Source organism: Papio anubis, chromosome 13 (genome assembly GCF_008728515.1).
Source record: "Papio anubis isolate 15944 chromosome 13, Panubis1.0, whole genome shotgun sequence".
NCBI classification, from domain to species: domain Eukaryota; kingdom Metazoa; phylum Chordata; class Mammalia; order Primates; family Cercopithecidae; genus Papio; species Papio anubis.
This window is the reverse complement of record NC_044988.1, coordinates 48,062,862-48,089,101: the sequence shown is the minus strand read 5'-3', so window position 1 is coordinate 48,089,101 and position 26,240 is coordinate 48,062,862. Positions and strand designations below refer to the sequence as shown.

General features: G+C 42.5%; 1 protein-coding gene across 5 annotated transcripts in view; it reads left to right on the top strand.

Moving 5' to 3' along the window:
• Window positions 1-23,555, top strand: part of SAXO1 (stabilizer of axonemal microtubules 1) — a 120,834-nt gene extending 97,279 nt beyond the window's left edge. For 4 of the 5 annotated variants that reach the window (XM_009188709.2, XM_003911680.4, XM_031654271.1 and 1 more), the window contains exons 2-4: window positions 802-981; window positions 9,949-10,151; window positions 22,154-23,555. In XM_009188709.2, coding sequence (XP_009186973.1) covers window positions 959-981; window positions 9,949-10,151; window positions 22,154-23,157 — 1,230 coding nt within the window. In that variant the 5' untranslated portion in view covers window positions 802-958 and the 3' untranslated portion in view covers window positions 23,158-23,555. The remainder of the gene's footprint in view (window positions 1-801; window positions 982-9,948; window positions 10,152-22,153) is intronic. The other variant, XM_009188710.4, reaches the window with a different exon arrangement.
• Window positions 23,556-26,240: the final 2,685 nt, after the last annotated feature.

Genomic DNA, 26,240 nt, shown 5'->3' with positions numbered 1-26,240 from the left:
ATGAGACAATAAACAAACTCGCCAACAGACATGCCAATCACAGGTAGCTGTAAGTGATGGGACAGGCACACGCAGGGTGATGGGAGAAAATATGTGCACACGCAGGGAAGATTGGTGGGGAGACAGGATGCAACGGCGGGGTGGTTCCTGGGTATAAGATGATTGGGGAAAGTCTTTCTAAGGCTGTAATAACTGAGGTGAGACCTGAAAGAATGAATGAGGGAGACTTTCGATGTGAAAGTGGTTTCACATAGTCGGTGGTGTTTGGTGGACTCAGAACTAAGGTGGTTTTGCTTTAAATGATGTCATTTGTGTACACTGATGATATTCTGAGTTGACTCAGGAGTCAACCAGTTAGAAAAGACACTGGCTGGCCCTATTGGAGAGCCTTAGAGCACCCTGTTGGGTCAGTAGTAAGCCCTGAATTCCTGGGCTGTTGGGAGACCTCAGGGGAGGACCTGAGGCAGCTGGGTGGCACTCGGAGAGCTTGGGGACACAGCCATTTCTCTGTTATAGTATGGAATTATTTCCATGCTTACACAAGCAATGTGGCATCTGTAACAGCTTGTGTGTAATTCTGTGATCCAAGGAATTTTTATTAACCAATTGTAGTTACAGACCACCTTTATATTCTGGCCACTTCACGTAGTTTAGTGGAAAAAAGTAAGGGTTGAATTCTGGTCTTCAGTGTTGGCAGTCATATGATTTTGCAGTCTGAGTCACATTTGGCAGAAGTACTCTTATCAAATTGAATTTATTTCTCCCAAGAAGGTAATCAACCTAACTCTGTGTCTTTTATAGGCGGCATCACTGTCCACATCTCCCTACCAAGATTTATGATAAAACAGAGAAACCATGTCTGCTCTCCGAATATACCGAGAACTACCCTTGCTATCACTCTTACCTGCCCAGAGAGTCCTTCAAGCCAAGGCGGGAGTACCAGAAAGGGTCTATACCAATGGAAGGCCTGACTACATCAAGGTGAGGGCAAACAGTGTTAATGTATGCAGGTACATACAACACTAATGTAGTAACATGCTGTGCTAACGTATAATATTAATGTGTAGTGCTAATGTATTAATATGCAGTATCAACATGTAATATTAATGCCTTAATGTACTATGTCTCTGAGAGAAAATCCTGCATTTATGAGCCTTCTCAGTTTTTTCCAAATTTTCTGTTAAAGAGAAAGGATTCTTGCTTGCTGAAGTAAAGGGTGGGGAAAGGCTGGATTAATTTATATAATAAAGGATTGGAGGTTAAGAAAAATATTTAAGGGATGGAAAGAGTGGGGGATGTTGCTGAAAAGCAAGTTTTGGGCTTTGTTACATGAAAAGCTCCAGGCCAGCTTGGGTAGGTGGCAGGTGGTGGTGGCGGTGGTGAAAGAGAACTTGGCAATAGAGAAAAAGTAAGCTTTTTTTCCCCTTAAGATTATGCTGTAAATTTTGAATTGGGGTTCTCCTGAATGTTCTTCAAGAAATGTGAACAAATAATGTTTTCCTTTTAAATTATTATTGACTCCCAAACTAAGGTTGTTTAGCTCTAGTTCTGTGTGGAGGCTGAGCCACACAGTTCAGTATATTAGTGTTGCAGAGGTGTTTGTACTGAGGGGGTGCAGAAAAGTTGTCAGTTCAGGGTTGTTCTACAGGCAAGGCTCTTGCAGATTCTGCTGTGGACAACTCAGTGAGTGACCTGTGACTGGTGATCTAGTAGAGCAGAAACATCTTTGAGTGCAGTTGGGAAGTCTCAGATTGTATAGTTTTGTCCTCAGCTGAGCCCTGAAAGATTGATGTGTTCTCTGCCTTCCCTGTTCTTCATCCCTGTAAAGGGCAGGGTTGTTGTGAGGTGGAGATGATGGTGAATGTTGACTGTTCCAGCACAGTGCTTGCACATCAGTGCCTCAGACTTGGTGACTTTTCTTCCTATTGTTCCCCTTTGGTTCATAATTTTGTGCTAGTAAATGTCCCAGATGGTTTAGGTGAAGCAGAACCATTCTAATTCATTCTGCCTTCAGGTTTGCTCCAGAATAGGACTGGAAACATCTCTTGAGACTGTGAGTTGGAGGTACTCTTCTCTACACAACACTGCCATCTTCTAAATCCACAGGAAGTCCATGTCTGGGTAATGGGGTAGGAGCACCCACAATGGGAGAAATGGAGCCAAAGGATTCCTGAGCTTAGTGGAAACCACTGGACAGGGGCTTGAGAATGAGAGGGAGTTGAGGGCCTTGTCTGATGCTTGAGTTGAATCAGGCCACTTTTTAAAAATATATTTTTTTAAACAAGGTTTCCTTCTGTAGCCATGGCTGGAGTGCAATGGTGTGCATCGCTCAGTGCAGCCTTGAATTTCTGGGCTCAAGTGATCCTCCCCGCTCAGTCTCATAGTAGCTGGAACTACAGGCATGGGCCACTATGCCCAACTATTTCTTAAACTTTTTGTAGAGATAAGGTTTTGTTTTATTGCTAAGGCCAGATGATTATGTTTATTCTAACCATTTATCTTAAATGATTTGGTTTAAACAGTGTTTCTGTTTTGGAACACTCTGGTTAAACAGAGTGTTCCAAATCATCTTAAATGATTTGGTTTAAACAGAATGTTTCTGGGTCCTGATGTATTAAAACATTGTAGTTTATGCAGCTGTTTTTTCAACCTATGATTTATTAAACAATATGAACACTCAAGTTTGGGCTTCATTTTGCCAGGAAAACAGTATTCTTTGTCTCTGAGAATCTGAAGACCATAATAAGAAGTGTGAACCATTTCTGAGCATTGCTTTTGTTTTAGGAAGCCCTGGTCAACAACGAGTAAGAGTCCTAGGCACCTGTATAAGGGACATGTAATCAGTAGGAAAGGATAAGAGTAGTACTGAGGGGTGGCTTGCAAATATCTTGTTCGATCTCCAGCGGTGGATCTTTTTATCTCTTTATATCCAGTTTGCAGGAAATGAAGAACACTTTGTGAGATGTCTCGTTGGCTTCAGACATTGATATAGTTCTTATTCTGAAAGTATAGACAGGGATGATTTGAAGGTTGGTTGGTGCAGGTTGCTTTGTTAGCTGCCCAAAGCTTAGGAGAATGAGGACAAACCCTTGGTCTAGGGCGGAAGCCCTGCCCCAGCACCTAGCTCTGAGGCCCCCAGATGCAACTCCAGATAGCCTCCCTCCTCCTGATGGTGCTTCGCTAAACAAAAACTTACCCTCTGACCTGTCCTAAATTATCCTTGCCTTGTGTCACTTACAACAATAAACATATCACCCAGAAGGCCCCTCTGCCTCTCCCGGAGTCAGAGTAACAATGAATATCATGTACCTCAAGTGTGGCTAAAGTAGGGGAAAGCAGACTGTGCAAGAATTTCCAAAATAAGCTGTTAATGAACATAAGGGCCTTAAAAAGAAAAAGTGGCAGGATCAAGGTTATACACAGGGAGGAAAAAGAGCAGATATGAATCTCTTTTTATTTCCTACCCTAAAAAGAGAAGTAAGGGGGAAATGAGTAGAAGACATCTGTGTTCTCTTCTCTACCACAATTTCATTATTTCTCAACCCTGTGCCTGCCATGACGGGCACTATTTTTCGTAGATTGAGAACAAAATTATGCCACTGTCAGGAAATGTAGGGAGCTACCATCTGGTGTTCCCCTGGAGGCTTACAGGGGAAGGGATGCGGCAGCCCCGTGTCTGCACACCCCTGTGTCTGCACGGATTGTCGTCACCCCTCTGCTCTTAGAACTCTTATTACTGGAACATCCCACCCACTTCTTTATCTAAACATTGACCTTGCTTAGTTTCTGAGGTTGGACGTGAGGCTCCCACCTGCTGAACGAAAAAGTCACGTGGTCCAGGGCTTTGCTGAGTTTGGTGATTAAGCCCAGACACACACACAAAAAAACACCTGGTTTCTGGAAAGGTTATCATCCCAGCGTGAGGCATGATTACAGCTGCACACAACTCTTACTGACCATAAATCTTGGGGATTTACAGCAGGTGCCATGAGGGGAATGCTTGTGATTTCCAGGCATTTTTTAGTGTGAAACTTTCTTGCAGCCCTTGGTAATTCTCTGGTGTAGAATCTGCCTTTAGTTCAGATAGACCTGAGATCAATTTATGAATAAGAGGTTTGCACTTCAAGCCTCATTTCCCCATCAGCATGGTGACATGTAAAACACTGGGACCCCAATTTGAGACATTCTGTTAGCTAAGCCAGCTCCCTAAAGATGGGCAAAATGAACAGCATCGGAAGAAAGAGGTGAGTCTTCAATGGTGTTGGACCTTTATCCTAAAGAGAGTGGGACCATGGGTAGAGTGGAATGGAGGCACAGAGTGAGGAGATAGAATTGAGTTCAGACTCAATGGGTGTGGCTGAAAGGCAGAGGGTGGGGAATTGGTAGCCTCAACTCTATCACTTATTGACAAGACTGCTTGGTAAACCAAGGAGAGTAAGGGAGGGAAGAGCTAAGAGAGAAAGGGCATTTGGTATCCTCTCCAAAGGTCAGGAAAGAAACAAGAGAGTTAGTAGCAGGCTTGAGTCTTGCACTACCCATTGAATTTTGTATATATATATATTTTTGTTCAAATAGATACTTGACTCTCCTACTCAGAGCTGTACCACTGGGCATATACTTAGCCTCCATAGCCTGGGCCTGAGAATTAGTGTGAACACAATGCAGATAGAGTTCTCGGCACTGGACTTGCTTGGGCAATCTCAGAGCCTTTGAATTGTCTATACTGTATTTCTGATTAAATTTGTAGACATTTTGGCCATTATTTCTTCAAGTAATTTTTCCTTCATGGATGATCTATTCATTTCTTTTCCCCAGTCTTTTCTTCCCCTCCTCTGTTCTTCAGATTGGATAGTTTCTATTAATCTAGTTTAAACTTCACCAACTTTTTCTCCCTTATCTCCATTTTGTGATTTAAGCCCATCCAATGAATGTTCTACTTCACGTATTTTGCAGTTTTAGAATTTGCATTTGATTCTGTTTTTATCTAGTTTCTATTTATTTTACCTGATTTCCTATCTTTTAATTCATTATGGCCTTACTTTGCTTTCCTTATTGAGCATGGTTTAAAAAGCTACTTTAAAACCCGTGTCAGCTAATTCCAATGTCTGGTCTGCTTGGAGTTGGTCTCCATAATTATCTTTTTTTTTTTTTTTTTTTTTTGAGCATGGGTCAGATTTTGGGTTGATTTTTGTACAGTGAGAATGTTGTTATGTTGTGGGCACCTTAGATACTTGTATGCATTGCTCTAAAAAGTGTTTTTATCTTTGGCAGTCAGGTAACCTGATTTGATTTACAATGCAAATTCTGTGTCTTGGCTGGCAGCTCAAATCTCACTTCAGTTCTTTAGCTTGAAATCTACCCCATATATGTGAGGTCATGCAGAGATTTGGGCCCAGTTTATGTACAGAATTTAGGGCTTCCTGTCTTTGGCTCTCTCATTTCCAGGTTTCTTTACCATTTTCCAGCAACTGTGGTTGCCTCAAACTTGGTCCTCTTTTTTTTTTTTTTTTATGAGATGGATTTTCACTCTTATTGCCCAGGCTGGAATGCAGTGGCACCATCTGGGCTCACCGCAACCTCCGCCTCCTGGGTTCAAGCGATTCTCCTGCCTCAGCCTCCTAAGTAGCTGGAATTACAGGTGTGTGCCACCACGTCTGGCTAATTTTGTATTTTTAGTAGAGATAGAGCTTCTCCATGTTGGTCAGGCTGGTCTTATACTCCTGACCTCAGGTGATGCGCCTGCCTTGGTCTCCCAAAGTGCTGGGATTACAGGCATGAGCCACCATGCCCAGCCGGCCCTCTGGTTTTGTAGTCAAGAAAAGATAATCAATAGAGATCTGCCTTTTAGTTGCCCTGCCTGGCACAGAGTGGAGCTGACCTTTAGGCTAGAAGCTTTGAATCTTAAATAGTTAATGGAAAATTAAGCAATGAAGCCTCAAACAGTGCCATTTTCTGCTTCCACCTGTTGGCTGTTCCCAGAATCCACCTTTTTAGAGCTTTAAAGTCATTTGAAATAGTTTGGCTAGAGTTTATATGAAGTGGTAACAGATATTTGCCTCAGCCTTAGTGGGAGTTGAGGGGCCTAGAGAGCAGAGGAGAAGACAGGTGCTATGTAACTTGGATGCTGGAGTGCATGGGCTTGGAATCCCATCTGTTATAGTGAAGGTAAGGCAGACTCTGTGTCCCATAAGGACCAGGGGCATGAATCAAGCCCTGTGATTCAGCCAAGGATCTTTTGCAGCACATTGGGATGGACTCCCCAAGCTGCCTAGGATGGGAGAATAGTTTCTCTAGAAGAGTGCCTTTTGACATTGGGAAGTTTGAGAATTACCTGTAGAAGTGACAAAGTCAAATCAACTGACAAAGAGCAGAACCCCATAGAGGAGGTGGAGAAAAGATCATGAGGAGTGGTATCGCAGAAGTCAAGGGAGAGAGAATTGAAAAACTGAGTGAGAGGATGGAAGCTTTGAACAAGCACAGTGGGATAAGGATGAGAAGCAGCGGTTGGGTCTGGAAAACAAGTGATGCTTGGAGTATCCAGGAGTGAGGGGAATCAGATTTGATGGGTGGGACATGAGGAAAGGAAGGCAAGTCTGTACTTATAGACAACACTTTCCGGAAGAGAGAAGGGAAAACCGAAGGAGAATGGAGCCCAGTGAGGATTGTGTCTTATTTTGCTCTTTACCTTTAAAGATGGGAGATAACACTCAGTGGAGAAAGGAGGCAGTAGGGAGGAAGAGAGAAAAGCATGGCCTAGGAGATGGTCTATAGATGAGGTTCCCGAGAAAGAGGGCAGGGGTGAGAGAGGTTGGCTTTGGCCAAGAGGAGGAACTCCTTTTAAGATGGATTCCATTTTAATATAATTGATTACTTGGATACACTAACAAATCTTGAAGTTTGCATAAATAAACATTAAAAACAGGTTTAAAAAATGTGATGCATGGCCCTTTTGTCATGGTGAAAATCTTCATTTCCCACTGCAGGCTCGGGACCCTAGCTCACTGTTAGGTTATTTCCTCTTTCCTTTTGTCGGAGTCTTGTCAAACACCTTTCTTCAGCTTTGCCAAATGATTTGAAGTCAAGTTGTTATGACTTCCCCAGCAGGACCACTCCAACCTTTCACTTAACTCTGAGTTTAACTCTTGGCCTTCCCTACTCTATAACTTTTATAGCTACTTACCAAAAAGAAACTTACTTCTCTCACCAGTTTCTTTTTCTTGGTTCACGTCACATGTGCACAGAGACTGGGAAATGTACCACAGAAAGAGAGGGGAGATCCAGTGTTCTTAAAAAGAAAAGCTAGTTAGTTTGAGCAATTCTGGGAAGACTAAAATATAGACTTTTCTTTTACGTGAATTTAAAAGCTATAAGATTATGTGTGATTGGGGACATGCAGTTATGTTGTGGTTAATGACAGGTTTCAGTGAATGTTCTCAACATAAAAACATAATGAGGAAACACATAAATTCTGATTAAATTCACTCCTAAGCCACAGTAACTATGTTTAGGTAGGTTATAAAAAAGTCAAACTTTAAAATTTTTCTTCTCTTAAGAAGTAGATACTGCCTCCCCCCACCCCCCCCGTAGTCATTTGCCTTAGTTATAGCTGATCAATAAATTAAACCATAGAGGAATACTTAGAAAGGAACTTAAGTTTTCTACTGGAAAAGATGATTGGCTTTTGTCTTTGGGAAACCAATTTCAGAATGGTCTGTGAACTGGTGAATTTGGTTGTGGGCTTTTGTCTGTTCTTTTCCAGTAGAAGCCGTGGGAGATGGGCAGTAAAAGTGCTTTAGTTTTCAAGAGGGAGGTTTTTGTGGCATCCCTGAGAGGAAGCTGGTCCTCTTGGTCAGAGTAACTGAAGAAGAGGCTGCCATCAACTCTGGGTGCAGGGTCCCCGAGAGTGGCAGGCTTACAGCTGGAAAGCATTCCTAGGTGCTTTGAGGTTGGGTGGGCTCAGTGCAGCAGCTCAGGCACCCATAGGCACCCAGCTTTGTTCCTCATTGCTTGCCCTTGGTACCTCCTGATACTCCCTGGAAATGAATAGGGTGCAGGCTTAGGTAGCCATCACTGAACACAGGCTTTTATAAGGGTTTAGGAATGTGTAGTCTCAGGCTGCCTTGAAATCTGTCCATCCCTTCTGGGAGTGAGGAGAGCTCAACTTCCCTTGGGAGCACTCCCTTTAGAATGTACACTCTCTGACCAAGAGTCCCTTTCCACTCAGCTGGTTTTCAGATGGAGTTTTCTGGGCATTTCCATTTGTCTTTGTAGCCTTAAGGACTTACCCTCTTAGTTCCCTGTTAAAATTGGTTTAGTGCTGAATAGACACCAGGGTGTAGTACTTGTTCATTGAGAACAGTAGAAATAGGAGCTGACCCTTGGCTTCTTGTTCAGTCCATTCCCTCCATAAGCCCCGATATACACAGTCAGCTTCCAGACACTTCAGGCTAACAACAGGGCCCCTACGAAGGAAGTCCAGGCTGAATGTCCTATAACTGCTGCTAAGATATATTTTTAAATCTACCCAGAGGGTGTTAGGGGAGTTCAACTGAAGCATCTCCCATTTCCTCCTCAGAGCCCTAGAGAGACTAATTCTCCTGCTTCCTAACTTCCTCCTCCCATCCCACCAAGCATTTTCAGGACCCGGTTCGGGTTTACTGACAATCATGTGTATAATTCACGCAAGACAGGTTACAGTGGAGCGTGTTACCTTTGCTAGTCAAGCATGGCTCAGTAATGCTGCTCCAGATTTTGGCCGGGAAGTGGGTTTTATTGGTGTTTGGGCCTAATGTTTTCCTGTCCGGAAACCTTCCCCTTCCCTTGACAGGGCTGTTCTGGCAAGCACCATCAGGGAAAATCTAACCTCCCTTTGTCCGGTTGAATAAATGGGTTCCAGGCAAAAACAGTTCGTTGTGTGAAGCAGACACCCTTCAGAGGGAAATGTTAGCATTGAGAGGTGGGAAGTTGCGAGTGCCCTGGAGGGCAACACAAGTCTGAGCTAAGCCCTGGCTCCTTAGGGCGGTTCCTGGTGGGCATTGCAGTGAGCATCTGGGCCTTTTTATCTGGGATACTTTGGGGAGGGACTGCTTCCTGTTTAGCGAAGACCATTATACTTTTTCGATCCTGTTGTTTTGGTACTCCCTGAAATAATGGGGGCGCTGACACCAGATAGCAGAGAAATGAAGGACTTAGGGTCTCCAGTTATTTCGCTATTTTCCTCTTCTGGGTTTTCTGTAGGCTAAGCAGAAGAAGGAGATAAACATTAGCAGGAGAAGCTTTTGGGAACACAGAGAAGGTGGCGGAGGTACCTGAAAGGAAGTTAGCTCCACAATGAAGGGGTTGGGTGGAAGGAAGGTGGAGAGCGCAGGAGTAGAAGTAGTGACATTGTGGTTGGAGTGCAGGGTGCTCAGGTGGGGTGGGGATAGTGAGAGACAAGGGTGCATAAGGCAGGAGCCAGGTCCACAAAGGCTTATAAATTATGCTAGGAAGTTGAATTTTGCCTGGAAGAGTTTTAAACTGGGGAAAGCCATCTGATTTCTATTTAGAGAGTTTATTCTGGCCACATTATGGGGATTGAATAGAAGTGGTAGGGATGAAGGAGGAAGCTCAGGTGGCAGGCTGTTACCTGATCCAAGTGAGAAATGGTCAGGGTCTGGACCAAGGGGAAAGAAAAACCAATAGGGTGGAGGGGCATTGGTGAATGATAGGCTCTGGGGCCGTGAGGAAAGGAGGTCAAAGATGTGTACAGGTGTCTGAGTTGGGTGAGACATAATTGATGGTACCCTTCCCGAAGGTGGGAAATAGGGGAGAAACAGTTCAGGGGAGCGGGGAAGGCAGGTAGAGTAGAACATGACTTCTCAAAAAATGTTTATAGAGTTGGGTTGAGCAGAAAACATAAGCCTTATTGCAAGCCAAGGACCCCAACAGCATGCACTTGCTTCCTTACAGGAGAGATTTTGGGCCTCATAAAGTGGCACCAGTGAAGGCCCACCAGTATGACCAGTTCGTCCCAAGTGAAGAGAATATGGATTTGCTCACGACATATAAGAAAGATTACAATCCCTACACTGTCTGTCGAGTGGACCCCATCAAACCTCGGGACAATAAATATCCATATAGCAACAAGATGGAGTATTTGCCTACTTATAAAGGTGGGAGAGCACAGAAGGGAAGATTGGGGGAAGGACAGGCTGAGCCTGTGTGCGGGCCAGGAAACGTGTTTAATGTGCAAAGTCACTTAGTGCAAGAGTTGGCAGACTACTTCCTACGGACCAGATCTGGCCAGCAGCCTGTTTTTGTATAGCTGGAGAGCTAAGAAAGGTTAAACATTTTTTTTTTAATAATTGAAAAACAAATCAAAAGGCTATCATTTGAGGACTGTGAAAATGATATAAAATTCAAAATTCAGTGTTCATGTTTTATTAGAACACAGCCATATTCATTCACTTACACAGTATCAATGGCTACTTTTTGCACTATAGTAGCAAAGTTGAGTAGTTGTTGACAGAGACACCACATTCTGTGAGGCATAAGACACTTAATACCTGGCTCTTATGCAGAATATCTGCCAACCCCTGCCTTAGCTTGCAGTTTGAATCCTATATTGAGGGAAGCATTTCAAGTTCAAGCTAAGTTAGTTTCTACCACTGATAAAATGATTGATTCATTCACGTGTTTAAAAAATATATCATTCACGTGTTTAAAAAATATATCAAAATGTAACATGCATATGGAAAAGTATACAATTTATAATTATACAGATCAATAAATTTGCACTGAACAAATCCATGTAAACAGTACCCAGATCAAGAAATATAACATTACTACCCCATTTCTGTCACCCTCCCCAACGAGAATGTAACCATTATTTTAACCTTTAATACCTTACCTTAAATTAGTTTTGCCAGTTTTGAACTTTATATAAACAGGATTGCTTCTTTCTTTATTGAGTATCTATTGATATTACCTACGAGGTGTGGTCCTAGAAACTGAAGGAAGCATAATGGCCTGCCCTTGACTTTCTGGCCTAGCGGAGAGACAGGATATGTGGTCATATGTGTTGTGCTAGCAGACAGCCACTCTATGGAGCTCAGCTGCAAAGACTGAGACCATGAGACTGGAGACCAGGTTTGTCATCAATAACTCATGCTTATGATACCCACCTTTGCCCTAGGAGGACATGCTAAACAGTTCACAGACCTCTCAATGCTGTGAAGAGGGGGGGGCCACTTTTCTTTAGTCAAGCCAAGCATTTAGGGTGAAGATGGTGGTGGAGGTAGTGAGGTTGGAGGGATGTGAGCTCCTAGAAGGGCCTCTAATTCTGTCATCCTGGAGGACCCTGTGCCTAGTTGAGTTTCTCTGAGTCTTCCAGGAACTGAGGACTGGATTGGCATGGGCCTCTTCAGCAGTCTGAGCTCTGCCCTTTTATTTTCTTTAGCTTCCTCCTCTAACACTCACCCATGGCTACTTTTGGTCAAGCCACCTTTTGTCAGCAGTACAAAAACTGATTAATATTCTGAATGTTATCATACCCCGAAATGGCCCCACTTCTGAAGCCTTTGTGCACATTGGCATCCTGTCCTCTGGGCTTGTCCTCTTATCTCCTCCCACCATGCTAGTCCTTGGCCCTGTTGGGACCTCCAGTCCATTGACATCTCAACCCTCCCTCTTACCACCAGCCCCTCCTGTGTCTGTCCCCCCTGCCACGGAGTCTACTCCATGGCCTATCTTTGGAGCCCATCTGCTACTGATAGCCAAGACTCCCTCTCTCTTCAGCCCTTTTGCTATTTCCTCCTGGCAAAGCCGTAATCCTGTTTTCTGCATGTCTATACCTGGGCACACACCTGAGCATATATCCAGTCTTGTCAGCTCTTACCCATTTTCCACAGAAAGGGAGCAGAGCAGTCTTCTAAACATGGCCATCTGATCTGACCTCTCCTGTGTATGAAACTCCTCAGATAATCATTTGATAAAATCATTATTTTATCAAATCATATGATCCTATTATGATAAAAACCCAAACCTTGACTGCCTCCTCTGATGCCTTGGAGGTCCTGATGTCTAAGCCCATCTGCTCCAGCCTCAGGGCCTTCTTTCAGGTCCCTTCCTACATTTCTTTTCTGCTTCAGGGCATTTGTTTAGCACATGCGATGTCTTCTACATAGAATCCTTCTGCTTCCTTGATCAAGCAGTTACCCTTTCAGCTAGCAGCTGAAAGATCACATTCTGAGCCCTTCCCTGTGTCAGACTGGATGCTATATGGGTGCCTTGCACTCCCCTGTCTTGTCATTCATTGTGTACTTTTAATGCTTCCTATAATGGCCAGGCTGTAAGCTCCAAGGGGCAGGGATCTGTTTGTCTTTTTCTTTGCCAATTACCCTCTCACAGCAGTCACTACACAGGTGCTTTACAAAGGAGTCCATACAACCAGGTGTATGACCATGGGCAGGGTGTTGGGGGGCACTTTTGCCTCTACTGAATGCATTCTTCTCCCTTTTAATCCAGTGTTTACAAGAAGACCAGAAATAAGGCACCACAGACATTGAGCAAGTGGGATAGAGGAATGAAACTGCAGTAAGCGCTTTCCACCATTGGTGGAGGGGATAAGGGACTCTGATAGGGCATATCCAATGGCGGACTCACCTCTCCTCTACACTGTCTTTGTGTGCCCTGTTGGTTTATGAATCTTAGTATAGGGAGAGACTCTTCAGAGCTCCTGCCTGTCAGTTCAGTTCCTTGTCTTCCACCTTTCCCTAGGTGCAGGGAGAGGTCTGCGAGAGAAAAATGCTCCTTGCTTGTCTTGGGGATTGGCAAGGATGGAGGAGGTCTACATGTAGTATTTAAAGAGAAGTCCTCCCTACTTATCCCCAGGAAACTACTTACCACTCAACACACACACACACACACACACACACACACACACACACACACACACAAACACTTGCATGCACGCACTCCACCACACCCCACCAGTACTCTTTAATCTCTTTCACTGCCAGTTTCCCCTGTCTCTCCCTTTGTCCATATAGCCACATCTCAGGCTGTCCTCTTCAAACTACAGAAGAGTGAATATTCCACAGCTTAAACTGAATCATGGCTGACAGGGTTTGGGTCTCTGCCCCCACCAAATCTCATGTCAAATTGTAATCCTTAGTGTTGGAGGTGGGGCCTGGTGAGAGGTGATTGTATAATGAGGGTGATTTCTAATGGTTTAGCACCCCCTTACCCCCTTAGTACTGTATAGTGAGTGAGTTCTCCTAGGATTGTTTAAAAGCGTGTGGCACCTCCCCACCTCCTGACTCACTCTCTCTGTCCTGCTCCTGCCGTGTAAGATGTCTTCTCATGCTTTGCCTTCCACCATGAGTAAAACTCCCTGAGGCCTCCCCAGAAACAGATGCTACCATGCTTCCCATACATCCTGTAGAACCATGAGCCAGTTCAACTGCTTTTCTTTATAAATTACCCAATCTCAGGCATTTCTTTATAGCAGTGCAAGAACTGACTAATATAATGGCTGACTTCCCTACTAACAAAGTTAAAATTGAGAAAATCCTATTTTCTTTCTCACTTTCCTTAAACTTCTGGTACCTGTTAACTGCTTGCCTACTTAAGCAGAGTTAATAAATGAACACCAGTCAAGTCTCAACTGGACTGCTCAGAACCAGGCATGCATAGATGGACAGGGTTTTTGTTCTTGGAACATGTGCATTTGAGGTTGGATTTCATATTTTCCTCTGCAATTCCGATTTTAAAACAAATCAGTATGTAGCTAAAGGAAACATATTTATAGTTAGATGAACCTATAGGTACCAGTTAGCAACATGTGTGTCTTACGAGGTGTTTTTTGTGAATACTACTTTCTTAGTTCATTTGTGCTGCTATAACAAAAATACTTGAGACTGAATAATTTATAAATAAGACATTTATTTCTCACAGTTCTGGAGGCTGGGAAGTTCAAGATCAAGGTGCTGACAGGTTTGATGTCTGGTGAGGGTCTGTTCTCTGCTTCCAAGATGGTGCCTTGTTGCTGTGTCCTCATGTGGTGAAAGCCAGAAGGAAAAAAGGGCCTCGGCTGGCTCCCTCTAGCCATTGTATAGCAGTGCTAATCCATTCATGAAGGTGGAGCCCTCATGATGCAATCATTTCCCAAAAGGCCTCACCTCCCAATACCACAATATTGGGGATTGAGTTTCAGCACATCAATTTTGGGGCACATTCAGACTATAGCAAATACTTACATTCTATTAGTTGAAGTGGTTTATTTGTTCTGTCACTCACCTGTGATAGAAGGGCTTCCCAAACTGCCTTAAATGCCCAACATCTGTATTCCCATCATCAAACACAGGGGATGACACAACAAAGTGTGTCAACTGAGGGAATCAGTGGATGAATGGTTCTGAGCCATTGTTTACAAGGGTGTTGTGTCAAGTGAGGGAATCAATGGATGAATAGTTCTGAACCATTGTTTACAAGGGTGTTGTGTCAAGTGAGGGAATCAGTGGGTGAATGGTTCTGAACCATTGTTTACAAGGGCTCCAGGTGACAGAGGTTGGAACATCTACACAAATCCCCATCCAGGCTATTACCCAATGGGTCCTGGCCAGGAGCAGAAGTGAGGATTGAGAAGGCCCATGCCACTTACCATGTGGTTGGATGAGTCCTTAATAACCCCATGCATTTGTGAGGGGTCACACCCTTATCTCTTGGTATATCACCCCTTGGGTGACTTGTTTGTGCCTTGTGAAAATTTGCTGCTTTAGTAAGTCTTTTCCATAACAATGTTCGTGTTTTATGACCATACATTGATTCTCTTCCTCCTCCACCACCCAAAAAGAAACCAAAGACCAAGGTTATTAAATACATGTTTCAATGGTTGCCATCTAGATTTTGTCTATATATTCTGCTTACATTTGTTCCACAGAAAAAATATGAAATCTTTTTTTCCCCTTTTCACTCTATGGCCAGCACCTTTACTGGGGTCCAGAAAACCACCAATAAAATATGCTTTAGCAGCATTTGGTTGTAATTTGTGACATTTTCAAAACACTGTGCAATTGGAAAGATTGAGAGTGTAATTACTTGATGCTCAGCTTTAGGTTTAGCTTTTTTTTTTTTTTTTTAAGGCACATTATTGAATGGAATCCGTTTTAAAGAAGTTCTTGCCAATTATCCACATGACACTCTGGCCCTGAAGGGCTTTACTGGCGTGTGAATAGTTTGTCATGTGAAATTCTGAGGTTTTTCAGGGTCCTGTGGAGGTTTTTGGTAATAAATGCTGGGTGGAGGAAGTCGGGAGTCTTGGATAACAATGTGGTTTCAACTATATTGTTGGGTATCAGAAATCACATGAGGCAACTTTGAGCTTAGAAACCTGTTTTCTTAACACTTCATCCATCACAGAAGAGAGCCAGAAAAGCCCTGTCCTCCCCACCCCCAAGTACCTTGAGGCAGTGTGTAGGTTTCTACAGGTAGATGCCTCCATTTAAGTGAGGCCTAGAGTCTGGGGGCGGGGGTGGGGAGGAAACATGTGGTTTATATTCAGCAAGATGGTTCCCTCCAAGGCCCCCTAATGCTTTCAAGATGCAGATAGAGCCATTAATAGCTCTTGGAGAAAGAGTAGATTTTCAATTAAGATGAAGCCAATTTTGGATAAATAGTTGGTAGTATTATCAGCCTAAAATAAACTTAAGAGTGTGCTGGGGGATGGGTGGTGGGGGTAGATATCAGGACTTCTGGAGTGGAGGAGTAAGGAGCTTGGCAAATCCTCTTCCCAAAAAGCAATGACAAAACTGGACAAAATGGTGAAAATCAACCATTTCTAGACTCTGGAAATCAACCACTGGTATGCAAAAAATTGAGAAGCATTTATTAAAGAAAAACTATGGCACCTTGGTTATTAACACTAGGCGTCTGTGATGTTTTATTCTGGGGCTGCTTCCATCACCCCATCCCCACCCCCACTGTTTCATCTGTGTAGTGGCTCTGCCTGAGCAGGCTAGTCTGTGGAAACAAGCAGCTCTGCTGTCAGTGGGGCCTGACTTGATTGGGAATACAGTGCATACCCAGGGGTTTCAATAAAAACAGCAGTGATCTTAATGGCAAGAAATCAGGGAAGACAACTTCTGAGTTAGTCTGAGGCTGCAGTGCTAGTTGTGGCAACCAACAGACCAGCAAACCAGCTAGGAATTTAAGAAGGGAGATCCAGAGAATGAGATAGGCACAGTGGATCTTGATAAGCTCATATGTGTTCCTGGTGGTCTGGAAGGCTGTGCACATGGGCAAGGCTGTGTGCAGGCTCAAGGGAAATCAGAAAGGAGCCCATCTATCAACTCATCATCCTTAATCATCCCCGGTTAGGCCTAGTTCTTGTGCAGGGAAGACATGAGAAAGCCCAGTAGGAAGTAAAAGCCAAATCAGACTTATAAACTACCTGATCTTTCTATGTGTTTTTCCTAACCCACACACAGTTCCATTGGCAAAGTGTGAATGCCTTACTGGCTTAAAGTTCTTAAGTTTAACTTCTGACCAGTCATGGCTGACCACTAAACTATGCTGACAGAGTGACCCTTAGGAAGTCAGACATGTTGGCTCACATCTGTAATCCTAGCATTTTGTGAGGCCCAGGTGGGCGGATCACAAGGTCAGGAAGTTTTGTTTGTTTTTATAAAAATACAAAAAATAAAAAATAAAAAAAAATTAGCTGGATGTGGTGGTGGGTGCCTGTAATCCCAGCTACTTGGGAGGCTGAGGCAGGAGAATCACTGGAACCCAGGAAGGTGGAGGTTGCAGTGAGCCAAGATTGTGCCACTGAACTCTAGCCTGGGCAACAAGAGTGAGACTCCATCTCAAAACAAACAAACAAACAAAGTAAAAACAAAAACAGATTAAAAAGAAAAAAATGAACAAAAATATCAGTGGCCATACGCTGCAGGGAAGATAAGACTCTATGGAATTAGTGCAGGTAAGCCACTAAACACAAGTAAAACCAACTTCCAGTGGGGATCAGAATCCAGAGTTGCTGCAGCATATTATCTAAAGTGTTGAGTTTTACACAAAAAAATTGTAAGACGTGAAAAAGGGAAGTATGACCCATGAATGGAGGGGAAAAAGCAGTCAACAAAAAGTATCTCTGTAGGATCCCAGATGTTGGACCTAGCAGACAAATATTTCAAAGTAGCTATTATAAATATGTTCAAAGAATAACAGGAAAGCATGTTTAAATAAATAAAAGTATGACAACAGTTGCTCATCAAATAGAGAATATCAGTAACGGGAAATATTAAAGAACCAAATGAAAACTCTGGAGTTGGAAGGGCAATAACTAAAATAAAAAATTGATTAGAGGGGCTCAACAGCAGATTTGAACTGGTATAAAAATCAGCAAAAATGTGGATAGTTCAATAGGGATATTCAATCTGAAGAACAGAAAAAAATTAAGGGAAAAGTCCAAACTCAGACTCATGGAATACCATAAAGTGTACTAACATACTCATAATGATGGCCCAAAAAGGAGAAGAAGGGGGCAGAAAAATGTTAGATTAATTGCTGAAAGTTGCCAAATTTTATGAAAAATGTGTATTAATACATTCAAATGGCACAACCCAAATAGAATAAGTACAAAGAGATCCACATCTATTCACAACGTAGTCAAATTTGTTGAAAGCCAAAAACAAAGATTTGGAAAGAGGCAAAAAAATGACTCATCACGTACAGAAAAATGACATTATTATTATTTTTGAGCTGGATTCTTGCTCTGTCTCCCAGGCTGGAGTGCAGTGGTGCAATCTCGGCTCACTGCAAGCTCCACCTCCCAGGTTCATGCCATTCTCCTGCCTCAGCCTCCTGAGTAGCTGGGACTACAGGGGCTCGCCACAACGTCCAGCTAATTTTTTGTATTTTTAGTAGAGATGGGGTTTCACCATGTTAGCCAGGAGGGTCTGGATCTCCTGACCTCGTGATCTGCCCGCCTCAGTCTCCCAAAGTGCTGGGATTACAGGCGTGAGCCACTGCGCCTGGCCCAAAAATGACATTATTAATGGCTAAATTCTCTTCAGAAACAATGGAGGACTGAAGGCAGTTGGTTGCATATTCACAGTACTGAAAGAAAAAAGTCTATCCTCCAAGAATTTCATATCTAATGATACTATGATTCAATAATGAAGGCAAAATACATTCCCAGATAAAGATGGAGATAAGTTACAGCTACCTAGCTTGCAAGAAGTACTAAAAGAAATCCTTCAGGCTAAAAGGGAATGATACCAGATGGCAGCACAAAAGTAATGAAGTATATTATAAAAAGTAATAAAGCATACTGGTAAATGTAATTAGGTATTAAATATATACTTTTATTTGTTCTTAAATCATTAAAAAGGTAATTTTTCTTTTAAAAGACAGTTACAGACTCAATATTTATAAAACTATGGGATTCTGGGAATTTAAAGTTGGTGTAACATCAGAAAACCAATTAATATACCACATTAATAAAGTAACAGAAAAAAGCCACTTGGTTGAGAGAAAGCATTTGACAAAGTTCAACATTCATAAAAGCTCTCAACAAGCTTAGGACTAGAAGGAAACTTCCTCAGCTTGATAAAGGGCATCCACAAAAAAATCTGTACTTGTAAAACATCATACTTAATGTGAAAGAGTAAATGGCTTCCCCCGATTGAGAACAAGAGCTAGGATGTCAGCTTTCACCACTTCAACTCAATACTGTATTGTAGGTTCTAGCTAGTGCAATAATGTAAGAAAAGCAAGCGGACAAGTAAATGTATCCAGGTTCGAAAGGAAAATGCGAAGCTGTCTTTATTCTCAGACAACATGATCCTGTGTGCAGATAACCCAAAGGAATCCACAAAAATTACCAGAACTAATAAATGAGTTCAGCAAGATGTCAGTACTGAACAATATATAAAAATCAATTGTTTCTATATTCTAGCATGGACAGTCAAAGTGGAGTCAAGAAAACTGTTCTCTTTCTAATAGCCTCAAAATTAATAAAATACTTGGAATAAAATGTAAAAAAACCAGTGCAAGTCTTGTATGCTGAAAGCTACCAAACATTGCTGGGAGAAATTAAAATCTGAACAAAAATGGTGGACATTCTGTGTTCATGGATTGGAAGATTCAGTACTATTAAGGTAGGGTTGTCCCAAGTTGATCTGTAGATTCAATGCGGTTCCTATCAAAATCCCAGCAGACTCCTTTTCCTTTTTAGAACTTGGCAAAGTAATTTTAGGTTTTATGTATGAAATAAAAATAAACTGGAATAGCTGATAGTATTTTTGAAAAATAAGAACTAAGTTGAAAAACTTAAACTTCCTGATTATAAAACTTTACTATAAAGCTACAGCAATTGAGACAGTTATACTGACATAAAGACAAGTAAAATGACCAATGCAACTAAGCTGAGAGTACAGAAATAAGCCTTTGTGCCTATTGTGACTGACTTTTCACAGTGGTGCCTAGGCACTTCAGTGTGGGAGAGGATAGTCTTTTTGATGAATGGTGCTGGGACAGTTGGATATCCACATGCAAAAAGATGAAATTACCTCATCCAAACTCAAAAGAGTCAGAAATCTAAATGTAATAGCTAAAACTATAAATGTTTCAAAGTAAAACATGGGAGAAAAATCTATGATATCTTGGGACAAATAATTTAGATATGGCATCAAAAGCATGATTTATTAAAGATATTATATATGGGACTTTATTGAAATTCAAAACCTTTGGGCACTTAGAAACCATTAAGAAAATGAAAAGGGTCAGGTGTCAGGTGAGTGTTTTGTTAAAATAATAAGAAAATGAAAAGAGAAGTGATAGACTTGGAAAAAATATTTGTAAATCACATACCTGGTGTAAGATTTGTATTTAGAATATGTAAAGAATATGCAAACTCAATAAGACAATCTAATTTTAAAATGGGCAAAATATTTCAATATTTTACCAATGAAAACACATGAGGAGCTAACAAGCACATGCAGAGATACTCAACATCATTAGTCATTAGAGAAATGTAAATGACACTGCAAGATACTACTAAATACCCATTGGAATGTCTACAATAATTTAAAAACACAGATGGTAACAAGTGTTGATGAGGACATGGAGAAGTGAGAATGTTCATACATTGCTGGTGGGATGTAAAATGGCACATCTACTTCTTCACTTTGAGAACATTTGGCAGTATCTTTTAAAAAAAGCTAAAGATAAGATTTTTCCATACAACCTAGAAATTTCAGTTTAGTATCTACCCAAGAGAAATGAAAATATATGTTCACACACTTCTTGACAAAGGCTCATAGCAGAATTTTTTTATAATAGCCAAAGAGTAGAAACAACTCAAAGTGTCCATCAATTGGTGAATGGATAAACAAAATTTGGTATCATGTAATATTCAACAATAAAAAGGTGTAAACTACTGATATAAGCTACAATATGGATGAACCTCAATTACATTCACTAAGTGAAAGAAGCCAGATGCAAAATGCTACATATTGGGTGATTCTATTTATATGAGAAGTCCAGAAAATGCACAGATACAGAGACCAAGAGCAAATTAATGGTTGCCTGGGGTTGGAGATGGGAGTAAAGACTGACTACAAATGAAGATAATTGGTATGTTTGGCATGATGGAAATACTCTATAACTGGATTTTGGTGATGGATATACAACTCTATAAAAGTCACTAAATTGTGTACTTAAGATGGTACGTTTTATTTTGCAAATTAGACTTCAATAAAGCTGTTACAAATTGTGCCTGCGGACTCCACTAGTGTTGGTGTATATACCTAAGGCTCCTCGGAAGCTGCTTTTTTTTCTAACCTTTTGTAAAGTGGTAAGCAAGAGAATTCCCTATGGATTTAGAGGGCTCACTAGCGCTATTTTAAACCTGTTAATTTATAGGGCCCAGTGGGGCAACCTAGGTCTTGGATGTCAGTCAAGTATTTTGAAAGAATGCCAGCAGTGCCAAGGCAGTTGAATCACATGGTTTGTCGTCCCATTTTTCTCACCTAGATGTTCAGTCTTAGTGCTGGCCCTGAGGGTCTGTGTGATAAAGTCAGTTTCAAAGGCTTACAGTGCTGTCTGAAGACAGTGTCTGGTCCTCAAGATGCCTAGAGGCCATCTCTACTGCATATTTCCTTGGAGTCCAGGCCTCCTTTTGTGTTGGCAGTTCTAGCCCCACAGCAGAGGTTCCTCTTGAGATGGACATCTAGAATGGCCAATTCTTTTCATTCTTCAAACATTCTGAAGTTGTTTTCCTCCTGCAAATCTTCCCTTTGATTATTTTTTTCTTTCACCTTTACTCTATCTGGAAATATAATGTCCTTAAGTGTGTGATATGAGGTATCAGAAGAACATGGCTTTGGAGTCAACAATACGATTTAAATTCCAACTTAACTCGCTAGCCATGTGACTTTTGGGCAAGTTTCTTAGCTCCTCTGAGCCTTGTTTTAGAAATCTGTAGAATGGAGAGAATCATGCCCATCACAAAGGGTTATTGTGAAGATGAAACAAGATCATGTATGGAAAGACTTGAGCACAATTGACTGACATGTAGTTGGTATTCCTTAATTGTTAGAACCAGAGAGTAGAGTGGGTCAGATCGTGGGCTCTGGGTCTGAATTTGCATTTGTGCTTTTTCACTTCTAGCCAAGTGAGCTGGGACAAATTCTCTCATTTTCTGTGCATCTGTTTCTGCATCTATAAAACTGGCATTGATAGTACCCACCTTATTAGGACAGTCTGAAGATTAAGTGAGTTGATATATAAAGCACTTAGAACACTGCCTGTTATGTAATAAGTTTTATACAAGTGGCAGCCACTTTTCTCTCACCAGCCAATACAATGCCCTATTCCTTTGGAGTAGCATATTTGATATATGTGGATTAGATGTGAGGATTACAGGGACACAGTGGGCTGTCACCCCACAGATGACCAGGTAGGCCTGGTTCGTCTGGCTGGTGGCCCGCCAGTGGTGGGTTGTGAATTGCCTATCCCACTATATCAAGTGGTAGCAGGGATGTGCTCTGTCGTTCCTTTGTCTCAAAGACTACTTCATTGGAGACTGGCTTATGACCTTCGGGCTCTGTAGAATATATGCAAGTTGGTTGACTTGATTTATTATTAATTACCTCTTCTGCTTTAATTTCAGCTGATTATTTGCCTTGGAACCAACCAAGGCGACAGCCACTTCGTCTGGAACACAAATACCAGCCAGCATCAGTCAGGTTTGATAATAGGACCACACACCAGGACGATTACCCCATAAAAGGCCTTGTGAAGACTGTGAGCTGTAAACCTCTGGCCATGCCAAAGCTCTGTAACATCCCCTTGGAGGATGTGACTAACTACAAGATGAGCTACGTGGCCCACCCCGTGGAGAAGCGCTTTGTGCACGAAGCAGAGAAGTTCAGGCCTTGTGAAATCCCCTTTGAAAGCCTTACCACTCATAAACAATCCTATCGGGGCCTGATGGGTGAGCCTGCTAAGAGCTTGAAACCTCTAGCCAGGCCCCCTGGGCTAGACATGCCTTTCTCTAACACCACTGAGTTTCGAGATAAGTACCAAGCTTGGCCAACGCCCCAGATGTTCTCCAAAGCTCCGATCACCTACGTCCCTCCTGAAGACAGCATGGATCTTCTGACAACAGTGCAGGCCCATTACACATACCCTAAGGGTGTCCCAGCTCGGTCCTGCCGACCTGCACCTCAGATTAGGAAAAGCGGTCGCTTTGAAGGCTCTTCCACCACCAAGGATGACTACAAGCAGTGGTCCAGCATGCGCACAGAGCCAGTCAAGCCCATTCCCCAGCTGGACTTTCCCACCGAGCCCTTGGACTGCCTGACCACCACTCGGGCCCACTATGTGCCCCACCCGCCTATCAATACCAAAAGCTGTAAGCCTCATTGGTCTGGCCCTCGAGGAAATGTCCCTGTGGAAGGCCAGACCACCTACACCATCAGCTTTACTCCCAAGGAAATGAGCAGGTGCCTAGCTTCATATCCTGAGCCTCCTGGCTACACCTTTGAGGAAGTGGATGCTTTGGGGCACAGGATATACAAGCCGGTTTCCCAGGCAGGCTCTCCGCAGAGCAGCCATCTTTCTGTGGATGATTCAGAAAACCCCAGCCAGAGGAAGTTGGAAGTGTCAGCCTGATTTTGAAAAATTGTAATTTAGAAATTACACAGTACTTTTAAAAGCAGACAACTGAGAATTATTTGTTGGACAAAAAAAGAATTCCCTAAAATGACAGAAAAAAACAAAAAACAAAAAAAACCTTCACCACTTCCAGAGCACTTGAATAAAATGAGAATTACTTGACTCAGGGAAAATGACATTTAATCACCGGCTAATTAACTCCCCTTAACTTCTCCTTTACTGCATCGCCACTCCGTTTCAGGTTCTTTACTTTGTGCTTATGGAATCAAAATTGGTCTCTGAGGTTTTCTCTGATCCAGATGTATTTTATTAATTTAATCATTGTATGAACGGACATAATGATTAACCCTTGCCAAGTATGAAGCACCAAAGAATAAATTTTATTTTGGGGGGAATGAATCTGTAGCTCTGTGTGTTTACACCCATGTGCTGGCTGTGCAGACATTAGTCTGTATTGCTTGGGACCTTTGGGAAATTTTACGTTAGCATCCCCACTGTGTGTCAGTATTGGTGGAGGTGCCTTGGGCCTGGTCTGGTGTCTTGTTTTGGGTTCTCTGTGTGCAGGGCTGCTTCACAAAGCATCCTTCTACCTCTTCACTGCATGACATACCAGCAAGAATACTGCTGTTCGATGGGGTGTGGATGTCTTTGGTCACAGGTGATGGAGGGAAAGAAAGAGGGAGGCAGGGATGCATGAACCTACCAGACCTCTCCCCAACCCCAAGCCAGTACAGGCTATGATTCCAGGGAGAGGAGGGAGGAAAAGCAGCCTTGGCAAGCAGGCAGTCAACACCTGGTCCTTGAGCTGTGAGCAAAAGCTGTGGGCTCTTCTAAATGCTTAGAGCCTGGAAGAAATTGCCCCAGGCTGGCCTGGTTTCTGGAGAGCCTGGATGTGCTTGTCCTAAAATGACAGCTGTGACCAGACCTGTGGCAAAGTTAGACCTAGTGGTGAGCCAGATTCCACCCTGGAGTTTCTCTCTTGAGCCTAAGGTTTTTTACCACGTTTGTTTCTAAGGCCAAGTAATTTAAAGCTATTTTATTTATATTTTTTTAATTGAGCAAAATTGAGGAGGGACTTTGTTAAAGAGGGTCCCATACAGCCAATTAACTTGCAGATTTTGTTTTTAATTGGGCAGAATTGAGGAAAGACTTTGTGCCAGTTAGATGAGCTCATGGGTCTGGGTGAGCCTCACAGAGGGATGCAGACTTCAGTCTGGGACACTTGACTCTCTCTAGTTCACAGAAGCCTAAAATACACTTCCTGGTCTCAGGGAACTTGGGAGCAGCATGGAGAAGGTGAGGGGAGTTCAGCTCATGTCTGGAGCCTTGGGCTTGGGCACAGGGCCTGGTGGAGGGGCCAGGGGTCTGTTCCTTTCTATCTAGGGCTCTGTCTTTCCATGGCTGTCACCCACCTGACGCAGGCCTCACAGGTCCCCATACCTTGCATCCTCACCATGAGCTTTGTTTTCATTGTTGGGTTGGCATCTATGTTATTTAATCCTCTCATTGGTTTGTATGGGGTCTGAGTGCCTGCCTTTAGGGGTAGAGAGGCTCAGAGTGGTTAATCACCTTTCCCAAGGCCACACAGCACAGAGCAGCAGAGCCAAGGTCAGAATCCAGGTCTTCTGACCCATGGCTCTTCCACAACACCAGGCACCTCCCATCTTCTGTGTCTCAGATCTCCTGGCTCCACAAACTACATCAAATCACATTCTGTCTGAGCTTACTGGAGTTCATTAAGCTAAAGGATTACACTAAGAAGGGTAAGTTTTATTATTACTACTTTGTTTTAACAAATCCAAAAAAATTGACACTTGATTTGAAAAGCCAAATAGTGCTAAAATGCTTGTAAAAATACAGCAATCTCTTATGTCCCAGCTGCTTAGCCTTCCCCCATTGATATTTCCCCAGAGAGAACAGCTTTAAATTATCTATTTTGATAATACTTCTATTCACATTCCTAAATAATATGCATATACTGCTATGTGCTGATTCATCGACTTTAGACATGATTTGTTTTGGCAGATGAGGGATTTTGGTTCTCATACACCCTCCATTTCTCGCCTCTCGGTATAATTATATGACAGTGTTTGGTAACATCAAGGCTAATAAGCTTTCCTAATGTTATCAATTGCCAGGAAGGGAGGAAGCTCAAGGATGGGATTGACTGGCTGACCGAGGATCACAGACCCTGTTGGAGTGAAGAATTTTGTCTGAGCTCTGCCTTTGTAATGAGGCCATCTTCATGGTGACCCCAGGCTGGAGAGGCTGCCCTACAGCATCCCTTCCTTGCCTGTTCCTCTTGGCCTTAAGAAACCAACTCTCCCCTTACTACCTATTTCTTTTCTTTTCTTTTTTTTTTTTGGCTTCCAAATTAAAATGTCCTTAATATTATGAAAGTGATTAATACGAGTAAAACACTTAGAAAATACAGAAAAAAAAAAAATACAAAGCGCCTATTTGGGGCCTTGTGAAACATGGTAGTGAAGAGCATGCATGGTTTTTGGAGTCCAGACCTGGTTTTGCACCTTGGCCCTTGCCACCACAAGCTATGAGAGCTTGGTCAAATTCTTCAACGTGTGAAAATGTGGATAATAGCAATCCTGGCTTCATGGTTTTGCTGTTTGGATTGATTGATAGTGTATACGTCAGTCACTTAGCTCTGACTCACAGTTAACTCTCATTAAATGTAGATGAGGATGAGGAAGACAATTGCTGAACTGAAACTGGCTGAATCTACTTATGATTTCATCAGTCAGTGTTTACAAGTGTGCAGGTAAGGATAACTGCTCATTTTTTATTTTACGTATTTTACAAAATAAAATATATGTGTTTTTTCCTCATACAGGTAAATTAGTCTTTAGTTGTTTTGTGGCAGGGTTGCTAACTGTGTTTCCTAGAAATCTGGTTTGAGAAAGCAGCTGGGCCACGAGGAGGAAACAGGAGCTGAGCAGATGGGGCACTGGTTTCCTCCTCATTTCTCATCTGAGCACCTTCTTAGCAGGTCTGTGTGTTGGGCTTCCATATTGAGTTTGCAGGTAAAAGGCTCTGTGATGAAAGGACACGCACACACATGTGCA